We start from the raw sequence: 12,661 nt of genomic DNA, 5'->3' as shown, positions 1-12,661 counted from the left end.
GGGGCCCCACGAGTGGGGGAGGGGCACATTCCACAGGTGGGGGAGGGGCCTTGGCAGCCACAGAGCCACGCCCTCACCTGTGAGGGAAAGGGCCACACCCATGGGACATGGGGACACCTGGGACTCTCACCTGTCCGTGGGACCCTCACCTGTCCCACAGCACCCAGGGGACCCTCACCTGTCCGTGGGACCCTCACCTGTCCCACAGCACCCAGGGGACCCTCACCTGTCCCGTGGGACCCTCACCTGTCCCACAGCACCCAGGGGACCCTCACCTGTCCCGTGGGACCCTCACCTGTCCTATGGGACCCTCACCTGTCCCATGGGACCCTCACCTGTCCCACAGCACCCATGGGACCCTCACCTGCCCATGGGACCCTCACCTGTCCCACAGCACCCAGGGGACCCTCACCTGTCCCGTGGGACCCTCACCTGTCCTATGGGATCCTCACCTGTCCATGGGACACTCACCTGTCCTAGAGCACCAGTGGGACCCTCACCTGTCCCATGGGACCCTCACCTGTCCCACAGCACCCAGGGGACCCTCACCTGTCTGTGGGACCCTCACCTGTCCTATGGGATCCTCACCTGTCCCGTGGGACCCTCAGCTGTCCTACAGGACCCTCACCTGTCCCACAGCACCCATGGGACCCTCACCTGTCCATGGGACTCTCACCTGCCCATGGGACCCTCACCTGTCCCACAGCACCCAGGGGACCCTCACCTGTCCCATGGGACCCTCACCTGTCCCACAGCACCCAGGGGACCCTCACCTGTCCCGTGGGACCCTCACCTGTCCTATGGGATCCTCACCTGTCCCATGGGACCCTCACCTGTCCCACAGCACCCAGGGGGACCCTCACCTGTCCTATGGGATCCTCACCTGTCCCGTGGGACCCTCACCTGTCCTATGGGATCCTCACCTGTCCCGTGGGACCCTCACCTGTCCTATGGGATCCTCACCTGTCCCGTTGGGACCCTCACCTGTCCTATGGGATCCTCACCTGTCCATGGGACTCTCACCTGTCCCAGCCCCCCCAGGGCTGTCACTCACTCCCCTCCCCCACCTGGCCCCTCCCTCTGCCCCTCCCCCCGGCCAAAGGGCGCGGGGGGGGGGGGGGGGGGGGGGTTGGACTTTGACCCCCTGGGGGGACTGGGAGGAACTGGGGGGAACTGGGGGAGGGAAACACCTGGGGGGGGTCCCAAAAACACCTGGGGGGGGTCCTAAAAACACCTGGGGGGAGTTCCTGTTTTGGGGAGGGGTCCCACAGGGGGTCCCCAACTCCCCCCCCTCACAGGGGGGGTGACCCCTCCCCAACACCGCAGGGGGCGGGGCACAAGAAGGGGAATCCCCGCCCTGTGACGTCACGATGTGACGTCACAGCCCCCCCTCCCCCCTGACTGCAACAAAAGAGCCCGCGGGGGGGGGGGGGGGGTGGGGGGGAACCCCGGGGTTGGGACCCCCCCCAAAAAATTAACACCCCTCCCCCCCCTTCAGTGTCGGGACCCCCCCACGGTACCGGGACCCCTCCCCAGTACAGAGCATCCCCCACCCCCCTCTAACCGCATCCTTCCGGTACCACCGGGACCCCTCCCACGGTACCGGAACCACCCCCCCGGTACCGGGACCCATCCCCGGTACCACCGGGACCCCTCCCCAGTACCAGAACCCCCTTTTCGATACCAAACCGGTACCGCCGGGACCCCTCCGGTACCACCGGGACCCCTCCCCAATACCAGTCCCCCCTTTTCGGTACCAATCCGGTACCACCGGGACCCCTCCCCAATACCAGAACCCCCTTTTCGGTACCAATCCGGTACCACCGGGACCCCTCCCCAATACCAGCCCCCCCTTTTCGGTACCAATCCGGTACCACCGGGACCCTCTCCCCAATACCAGAACCCCCTTTTCGGTACCAATCCGGTATCACCGGGACCCCTCCCCAATACCAGAACCCCCTTTTCGGTACCAATCCGGTACCACCGGGACCCCTCCCCAATACCAGAACCCCCTTTTCGGTACCATACCGGTACAGGGACCCCTCCCCAATACCAGCCCCCCCTTTTCGGTACCAATCCGGTACTCCCGAGACCCCTCCCCAGTAGCCAGAACCGCACCCCCCCCCCTGCAGACCACCCCGCATCCCCCTCCCCGTTGTCCCCTGGTCGCTGTCGCCGTCCCCGCCCGCTCCTACCGGCCCCGCCGTAGCCGGTGGCGATGGCCCAGGCCAGGCTGGCGGCGCTGCGAGCCCGAGCCCCGTCGTACTGGTCCAGCGGGCGGATCTCGGGCACCAGGAACCCCCGGCGCATGGCGGCGGTGGCGGCCGGGGGAGCCGCCACCATCCCGGGGCCACCGCCGGGGCCACCGGGGCCACCGGAGACCGATTCGGCTTCGGCTCTGGCTCGGAGAGGCTTCGGGTAGGCTCGGAAAGGCTTCGGGTGGGTTCGTAAAGGCTTCGGGTGGGTTCGGCCGCCTCGGGTGGGCTTCGGGAGGTTTCGGGTGGGTTCGGCCGCTTCGGGTGGGCTCGTAAAGGCTTCGGGCGGGTTTCGGGTGGGTTCGGCCGCTTCGGGCGGGTTCGGAAGGGTTTCAGGGGGGGTTCGGGAGGTTCCGGGCGGGTTCGGGCGGGCGCGGCGAGAGCGCCAGGTGCGGGGAGGGGGGGTGGGGGTGGGGGGCGGGGCGCACCTGTGGTCACGTGATTTTGGGAGAGTGATGGGAGGCCACGCCCCTTTTCCTCCGGCGCACGGGGGAAAGAGGCGGGGCTGGGAGAGGGACTGGGAATACTGGGAATGCTGGGGGGAATGGGGGATACTGGGAATGCTGGGGAGACTGGGAATACTGAGAATGCTGAGGAACCGGGGGGACTGGGGAGACTGGGAATACTGGGAATGCTGGGGGGAATGGGCGATACTGGGAATGCTGGGGAGACTGGGAATACTGGGAATGCTGAGGAACCGGGGGGACTGGGGAGACTGGGAATACTGGGAATGCTGGGGGGAATGGGGGATACTGGGAATGCTGGGGAGACTGGGAATACTGGGAATGCTGAGGAACCGGGGGGACTGGGGAGACTGGGAATACTGGGAATGCTGGGGGGAATGGGCGATACTGGGAATGCTGGGGAACCGGGGGGACTGGGGAGACTGGGAGAGACTGGGGATACTGGGAATGCTGGGGGGACTGGGAGCACTGTGTCCCCCCATGTCACTGTCCCCATGTCACTGTCCGTGTCCCCGTGTCCCTGTCACTGTGTCCATGTCCCCATGTCCCTGTCAGTGTCCCCATGTCACTGTCCGTGTCCCCGTGTCCCTGTCCCCATGTCCCTGTCACTGTCCGTGTCCCTGTCAGTGTCCCCATGTCCGTGTCCCCATGTCCGTGTCAGTGTCCGTGTCCCCGTGTCCCTGTCACTGTGTCCCTGTCCCCATGTCACTGTCCGTGTCCCCGTGTCCCTGTCAGTGTCCCCGTGTCCCTGTCCCCATGTCCCTGTCCGTGTCCGTGTCCCTGTCACTGTGTCCATGTCCCCATGTCACTGTCCGTGTCCCCGTGTCCCTGTCCCCATGTCCCTGTCACTGTCCGTGTCCCTGTCAGTGTCCCCATGTCCGTGTCCCCATGTCCGTGTCAGTGTCCGTGTCCCCGTGTCCCTGTCACTGTGTCCCTGTCCCCATGTCACTGTCCGTGTCCCCGTGTCCCTGTCAGTGTCCCCATGTCACTGTCTGTGTCCGTGTCCCCATGTCCGTGTCCGGTGTCCCCCGGCCCCTCCCCGTGTCCTATTTTCCACCGTGGCCATGGCAACGCGGGGACCGACACGGGACACGGGACACGGGGACACAGGGACACGGCAGGGGGGACACAGGGACACAGGGACACAGGGACACGGGACACGGCAGGGGGGACACAGGGACACGGGACACGGGACACGGGACACGGCAGGGGGGACACAGGGACACGGGACACGGGACACAGGGACACAGGGACACGGGACACAGGGACACGGGACACAGGGACACGGGACACGGCAGGGGGGACACAGGGACACGGGACACGGGACACAGGGACACAGGGACACGGGACACAGGGACACGGGACACGAGACACGGGACACAGGGACACGGCAGGGGGGACACAGGGACACAGGGACACAGGGACACGGGACACAGGGACACGGGACACAGGGACACGGGACACGGCAGGGGGGACACAGGGACACGGGACACGGGACACAGGGACACAGGGACACGGGACACAGGGACATGGGACACGAGACACGGGACACAGGGACACGGCAGGGGGGACACAGGGACACAGGGACACAGGGACACGGGACACGGCAGGGGGGACACAGGGACACGGGACACGGGACACGGGACACGGCAGGGGGGACACAGGGACACGGGACACGGGACACAGGGACACAGGGACACGGGACACAGGGACACGGGACACGGGACACGGGACACAGGGACACGGGACACGGGACACGGCAGGGGGGACACAGGGACACGGGACACGGGACACAGGGACACGGGACACGGCAGGGGGGACACAGGGACACGGGACACAGGGACACGGGACACAGGGACACGGGACACGGGACACAGGGACACGGGACACGGCAGGGGGGACACAGGGACACAGGGACACGGGACACAGGGACACAGGGACACGGGACACGGCAGGGGGGACACAGGGACACGGGACACGGGACACAGGGACACGGGACACGGCAGGGGGGACACAGGGACACGGGACACGGGACACAGGGACACGGGACACGGGACACGGGACACAGGGACACGGGACACAGGGACACAGGGACACGGGACACAGGGACACGGGACACGGCAGGGGGGACACAGGGACACGGGACACGGGACACAGGGACACGGGACACAGGGACACGGGACAGAGGGACACGGGACACGGGGACACAGGGACACAGGGACACGGCAGGGGGGACACAGGAAGGGACACGGGAGGAACAGGGATGGGGACACGGAGAGGGGACACAGCAGGGACAGGGATGGGGACAGAGAGGGGACATGGAAATGACAGAAATGGAGATGGGGACATTGAGGGGACACGGGGACACGGCAGTGACAGAGAGGGGACGGGGCTGGGGACACGGAGAGGGGACACTGAAAGGGATGGGAGGACAAGGAGGGGACACGGCAGTGACAAGGGATGGGGACACGATGGGGACACAGGAAGGAACCTGGGGACACCGAGGGACACGGAGGGGACACCACAGGGATTTTGGGGACACCGGGGGTGGCACCACGGGGATCTGGGGACACTGCGGGGTGGGGGAGGAGCTCTGGGTGCTCCCCTCCCCCCCCCCCCCTTTTCTCCATTCCCAATCCCAGTCCGGCCGGTCTAACTGGTTCAACTGGGAGTGGGGGGAGGGGCGGGCCAGGCCGGGCACACCCGGGGGATGGGGGAGGGGTGGGGGAGGGGCAGCGCGGGGTCTCCCCCGCCCCTCCCCCTCCCCCCGTTAATCCGCGGCCGCCGGGGCCCCTTAAGAGGCTTAAAACGCAAATTCCCCGCACCCCTCCCCCCATCCCAAATTCCCTCCCGCCCCCCCCCACCCCAGCCCCCAAATTCCCCCCCCCAACTAAGAAAGAAAAGCCCCTCCCCCTTTTTTCTGCGTCACCCAAATTTATTTGGGGATGACCCCGCCAGATGTTGGGGAGGGGGAGGGGGGATGTTGCAATCCAGATGTGTTTTTTGGGGGGGGGGGAATCCCTCCCCCACTGACCAAAGCCCCTCATCCAGATGTTTGGGGTCCCCATTCCGGATGTTGGAGTCCTCATTCCAGATGTTGGGGGGAATCCCATCACCCCCAGGGTCCCCCATTCCAGATGCTGGGGATGTCCCATCACCCCCCCAAGGCCCCCCCACCCCCAATCCAGATGTTGTGACCCCTCCCCCCTCCCAAACCCCGTCCCCTCCCCACTCCCAACCTGGGCGTGGCTACGACCCCTCCTCGGCCCCTCCCTCCAGGAATTCTCCAATCAGCTTTGCTAGCGGGCGGGGCTTCTCCTCGGGCAGCCAATGGGAGGCTCCGGGCAGGAGGCGGAGCCTGGCGTGTGGGTGGAGCCAGCGCAGGTGGGCGGGGCCAAGGCGCGGGTCCAGGAACGCGTCACGGGAACCCCAGAGCAGCAGAGTGGGGGGAGGGGGCGGCTCCCGGGGCACGGGGGCGTCCCTGGGGGGGGGGGGGGGGGGACAGGGTCAGGGACACTGGGGACACCTTGGGGACATTGGGGACAATGGGGACACCTTGGGGACATTGGGGACACCTTGGGAACTTCGGGGACACTGGGGACACTGGGGACAGGAGTGTCCCAAAGGGGGGGACAGGGTCAAGGACAGGGTCAAGGACACTGGGGACACCTTGGGGACACCTGGGAGACATTGGGGACTTTGGGGACACTGGGGACATTGGGGACAATGAGGACACCTTGGGGACAGGGGGACAGGAGTGTCCCTGAGAGGTGGACAAGGTCAGCGACACCTTGGGGACACCTTGGGGACACCTTGGGGACACCTTGGGGACACCTTGGGGACGTGGGGTAAAAATCCCAATGGGGATATCCCAGTGGAGGGCCTTCACCACCAGTACCCAACTGGGATCATCCAAACCCAAGTGGGATCATCCCAACCTCAACTGGGATCATCCAAACTCAACTGGGATCATCCCAAACTCAACTGGGGTCATCCAAACTCAACTGGGATCATCCCAAACTCAACTGGGGTCATCCCAAACCCAACTGGGAACATCCAAACCCAAGTGGGATCATCCCAACCTCAACTGGGATCATCCAAACCCAACTGGGGTGATCCCAATCCCAACTGGGATCATCCAAACTCAACTGGGGTCATCCAAACTCAACTGGGGTCATCCAAACCACACTGGGATCATCCCAAACTCAACTGGGATCATCCCAAACACAACTGGGATCATCCACACTCAACTGGGATCATCACAAACCGAACTGGGATCATCCCAAACCCAACTGGGGTCATTCAAACCCAACTGGGATTATCCAAACCAAACTGGGGTCATCCCAAACCCAACTGGGATCATCCCAAACCCAACTGGGATCATCCCAAACCCAACTGGGATCATCCCAAACCCAACTGGGATCATCCCAAACTCAACTGGGATCATCCACACTCAACTGGGATCATCACAAACCGAACTGGGATCATCCCAAACTCAACTGGGATCATCCCAAACTCAACTGGGATCATCCCAAACCCTACTGGGAGCACCAATGGTGTCCCACCACCACCCAACTGGGACCACCCAGCCCCGCCCCCCGGCCCCACCCACCGGAAGAGGTTGCGGTAGTAGTGCAGGGGGGGGCTGAGCCCCCCGGGCTGGGAGAGGCCGAACAGATACGAGTCCAGCTCCTGCTCCGAGAGCCGCCAGGCCGGGTCCTGGATCCCTGTCTGGACACTGGTCAGGAACGTCCTCACCAGCTGTGGGGACACCCGGGGGGGACACGGGGATGGAGGGGGGCACCAGCACCCCGAAGTCAGGGACAAAATGGGGGCTGGGTGCTGCCAAACACCCCAAAAACTGGGGGCAAGGAGATCTGGGGGACACCAAAAACTGGGGACAAAGAGCTCTGGGTGACACCAAACACCCCAAAAATTGGGGACAAAGAGCTCTGAGTGACACCAAAAACTGGGGACAAAGAGCTCTGGGTGACACCAAACACCCCAAAAATTGGGGACAAAGAGCTCTGAGTGACACCAAAAACTGGGGACAAAGAGCTCTGGGTGACACCAAACACCCCAAAAATTGGGGACAGAGCTCTGAGTGACACCAAAAACTGGGGACAAAGAGCTCTGGGTGACACCAAACACCCCAAAAATTGGGGACAGAGCTCTGAGTGACACCAAAAACTGGGGACAAAGAGCTCTGGGTGACACCAAACACCCCAAAAATTGGGGACAAAGAGCTCTGAGTGACACCAAAAACTGGGGACAAAGAGCTCTGGGTGACACCAAACACCCCAAAAATTGGGGACAAAGAGCTCTGAGTGACACCAAAAACTGGGGACAAAGAGCTCTGGGTGACACCAAACACCCCAAAAATTGGGGACAGAGCTCTGAGTGACACCAAAAACTGGGGACAAAGAGCTCTGGGTGACACCAAACACCCCAAAAATTGGGGACAAAGAGCTCTGAGTGACACCAAAAACTGGGGACAAAGAGCTCTGGGTGACACCAAACACCCCAAAAATTGGGGACAAAGAGCTCTGAGTGACACCAAACACCCCAAAAATTGGGGACAAAGAGTAGGACTCGAGGTCTGGGTGGTGGCACCGCCCCAAATTTTTTTGTCCCGACTGGGGACAAAGATGGGGAGGCAACATTTTGGGGTTGGGCGTCGCCCCTTTGGGTGCTCCTTGAGGAGCTGCTTGGGGTGGGAGGGGACAGGAGGGGACAGGAGGGGACAGGAGGGGACAGGGCTGACCTGGAAGTCACCCAGGGACAGGAGCAGCTCCGGCAGCCAGGGCAGCTGGAACAGGAAAATGTAACAGGAACGGAGCAGCTGCGACGGGTGACGGGCTGTGAACGCTGGGGACAGGGACAGGGACAGCGTGGGGTCACCGTGGGGACAGGGACGGGGACATTGTGGGGACAGGGCCACCACAGGCTCAGGGATGGGGACAGGGACAGGGTCATAGACTGGACAGGGCCACCATGGGGTCACAAACTCGGCGAGGCCACCAAGAGAGGTGGCGCTGGATGGCGGGGGCTCGAGGCGGCACCCAATGACAACGGCCATGGGAGGTGACACCCAGTGTCCCCAGTATCACCACTATCCCCAGTATCCCCAATGTCCCCAGTGCCCCCAGTACCCCCATATCCCAGTTCCCCCAGTACTCCCAGTACTCCCAGTTCCCCCAGTACTCCCAGTACCCCAGTACTCCCAGTTCCCCCAATACCCCCACTATCCCAGTTCCCCCAGTACTCTACTACTCCCGGTTCCCCCACTATCCCAGTACTCCCAGTAGTCCCAGTTCCCCCAGTATCCCCAGTACCCCCACTATCCCAATACTCCCAGTTCCCCCAATTCCCCCAGTACTCCCAGTACCCCCACCATCCCAGTTCCCCCAGTTCTCCCAGTACTCCCAGTACCCCCACTATCCCAGTACTCCCAGTAGTCCCAGTTTTCCCCCAGTACTGCCAGTACCCCAGTACTCCCAGTTCCCTGAATACCCCCACTATCCCAGTTCCCCCAGTTTCCACCAGTTCCCCCAGTACTCTACTACTCCCGGTTCCCCCACTATCCCAGTACTCCCAGTAGTCCCAGTTCCCCCAGTACCCCCAGTACCCCCACTATCCCAGTTCCCCCAGTACCCCCAGTACCCCCACTATCCCAGTTCCCCCAGTACTCCCAGTACCCCAGTACTCCCAGTTCCCTGAATACCCCCACTATCCCAGTTCCCCCACTACCCCAGTACCCCCAGTACTCCCAGTTCCCCCAGTTCCCCGCTGTCACCTGCCATCACCCCCCTCTGCGGCGCGTCCATCACCACCAGTTTCTCCACCAGCTGGGGGTGACTGGAGGCCACCTCCCAGGCCAGGACCCCTCCCCAGTCGTGTCCCACCAGGACACATCGGGGGGTCCCCGCCGGCGTCCCCAGGGCCTCGATGACCTCGCGGATGTCCCCGAGCAGCAGCTCCAGTCTGTAGCTGGCCCTGCCCGGGGGCTTCTCCGAGTCCCCGTAGCCCCGAAGGTCCAGGGCCACCACCCGGAAACGGGGACTCAGCTCCTGCATCAGGTGACGCCAGCAGAACCTGGGGAGGGACAGCGGGGGACACCTGGGGATACCTGGGGGAACACCTGGGGACATCTGGGGACATCGTGGGGACACCAGGGGGACACCTGGGGACACCTGGGGACACCTGGGGACATCGTGGGGACACCTGGGGACACTTGGGGACATCGTGGGGACACTTGGGAACACCTGGGGACATCGTGGGGACACTTTGGGACACCTGGGGACACTTGGGGACATCGTGGGGACACCAGGGGGACACCTGGGGACACTTGGGGACACCTGGGGACATCGTGGGGACACCTGGGGACATAGTGGGGACACCGTGGGGACACCTGGGGACATCGTGGGGACACTTGGGGACACCTGGGGACACTTGGGGACATCGTGGGGACACCAGGGGGACACCTGGGGACACTTGGGGACACCTGGGGACATCGTGGGGACACCTGGGGACATAGTGGGGACACCGTGGGGACACCTGGGGACATCGTGGGGACACTTGGGGACACCTGGGGACACTTGGGGACATCGTGGGGACACCAGGGGGACACCTGGGGACACTTGGGGACACCTGGGGACATCGTGGGGACACCTGGGGACATAGTGGGGACACTTGGGGACACCTGGGGACACTTGGGGACATCGTGGGGACACCAGGGGGACACCTGGGGACATCGTAGGGACACTTGGGGACACCTGGGGACACTTTGGGACACCTGGGGATACCTGGGGACACTTTTGGGGACACTTTTGGGGACATTTACCAGTTCTGGGGGAAGCCGTGCAGCAGCAGCATCAGGGGGGCGCCGGGGGGACCCCGGGTGACGTAATGGAGACGGAGCCCCGAGCCCTGGGGGACACCGGGGGTGACAAAGGGGACAAAGGGGACGGGGGCGGGGGGGGGGGGGGGTGTCCCCAAATCGGCCCCTCCCCCCCCGGATCTGTCACCGCAGTTGTCACCGCCCGGGATGTCCCCAAAGCCACCCCGAATTCAGCCCAAAATTCCACCCCCCAAAAATCCCCCCAGGACCCCGCAAAAACCTCCTCAGACCTTTCTAGAACCTTCCAGGACCCCCCAAAATCTTCCCTAAACTCCCCAAATCTCCCCCCGTTCCCCCGAAAATCCCCACCCAAATCATCCCCAAAATCTCCCCAAAACCCTCTCAGACCCCTCTAGAACCTTCCAGGAACTCCCCCCCCCCCCCCCCCCCCCAGATCCCCTCTAAACCCCCAAAATCCCCCGGGACCCCCAAAATCCCCCCGGGACCCCCAAAATCCCCCCGGGACCCCCCCCCCCAAACCTCTCCCCAAACCCCCCCAAATCCCCTCTAAACCCCCAAAACCTCTCCCCAAATCCCCCAAATCCTCACCCAATACCCCCAAAATCCCCAGGACCCCTCCCCAAAACCCTCCCAAACCCCCCCAAATCCCCTCTAAACCCCCAAAACCTCTCCCCAAATCCCCCCAAATCCTCACCCAATCCCCCCAAAATCCTCCAGGACTCCCTCCCAAAACCCTCCCAAACCCCCCCAAATCCCCTCTAAACCCCCAAAACCTCTCCGGACCCCTCCCCAAACGCTCCGAACCTGCAGCCGCAGGTACCGGTGCTCCCCAAATTTGCCATCTGCCAGCCCGGCCGGTGCCACCTCCCGGCGGTGCCACCCGAACGCGGCGCGGGGCCCGCGGCGCAGCAGCAGCGCCACCCCCCAGAGCCCAAAGGCCACCCCCGAGGCCACCGCGGCCACCGCGAGTCCCCCCCGGGCCAGGAGACCCCGAAGGGCGAGCAGGAGCCGCGTGGGGGCCAGCAGGAGGGACAGGAGGCGGCGAGGCATGGAGGACACCTGGGGACACCTGGGGGACACCTGGGGACACCTGGGGGACACCTGGGGACACAGAGAGAGAGGGCATGGGGACACCTGGGGACACCTGGGGACACCTGGGGGACACCTGGGGACACCTGGGAACACCTCGGGATACAGAGAGAGGGGCATGGGGACACCTGGGGGACACCTGGGGACACCTGGGGATACAGAGGGGCATGGGGACACCTGGGGACACCTGGGAATACAGAGAGAGGGGCATGGGGACACCTGGGGACACCTGGGGATACCTGGGGATACAGAGAGAGGGCCATGGGGACACCTGGGGACACCTGAGGGACACCTGGGAGACACCTGGGGACACCTGGGGATACAGAGAGAGGGGTATGGGGACACCTGGGGGACACCTGGGGACACCTGGGGATACAGAGGGGCATGGGGACACCTGGGGACACCTGGGAATACAGAGAGAGGGGCATGGGGACACCTGGGGACACCTGGGGATACAGAGAGAGGGGCATGGGGACACCTGGGGACACCTGGGGACACCTGGGAATACAGAGAGAGGGGCATGGGGACACCTGGGGACACCTGGGGATACCTGGGGATACAGAGAGAGGGGCATGGGGACACCTGGGGACACCCGGGGGACACTGGGGGACACCTGGGGACACCTGGGGATACAGAGAGAGGGGTATGGGGACACCTGGGGGACACCTGGGGACACCTGGGGATACAGAGGGGCATGGGGACACCTGGGGACACCTGGGAATACAGAGAGAGGGGCATGGGGACACCTGGGGACACCTGGGGATACCTGGGGATACAGAGAGAGGGGTATGGGGACACCTGGGGACACCTGGGGGACACCTGGGGACACCTGGGGACACCTGGGGATACAGAGAGAGGGGCATGGGGACACCTGGGGACACCTGGGGGACACCTGGGGACACCTGGGGATACAGAGAGAGGGGTATGGGGACACCTGGGGACACCTGGGGGACACCTGGGGACACCTGGAGACACCTGGGGACACCTGGGGA

At 64.2% G+C, this 12,661-nt stretch overlaps 1 protein-coding gene across 1 annotated transcript; it reads right to left on the bottom strand.

The window, feature by feature from the left end:
- Window positions 1-5,968: 5,968 nt before the first annotated feature.
- EPHX3 (epoxide hydrolase 3) lies at window positions 5,969-11,630 on the bottom strand. The gene is made up of 6 exons (XM_062511749.1): window positions 11,385-11,630; window positions 10,563-10,648; window positions 9,516-9,814; window positions 8,484-8,587; window positions 7,332-7,480; window positions 5,969-6,200 (listed from the first exon to the last, which is right to left on the bottom strand). Exons 1-6 carry the CDS (start codon window positions 11,628-11,630, stop codon window positions 5,969-5,971), a joined length of 1,116 nt encoding a protein of 371 aa, XP_062367733.1.
- Between the last annotated feature and the right edge of the window lie 1,031 nt (window positions 11,631-12,661).

This window comes from Cinclus cinclus, chromosome 32, assembly GCF_963662255.1.
Source record: "Cinclus cinclus chromosome 32, bCinCin1.1, whole genome shotgun sequence".
Taxonomy (NCBI): domain Eukaryota; kingdom Metazoa; phylum Chordata; class Aves; order Passeriformes; family Cinclidae; genus Cinclus; species Cinclus cinclus.
The sequence above is the reverse complement of the archived record's forward strand: the minus strand, read 5'-3'. Positions and strand labels throughout refer to the sequence as shown.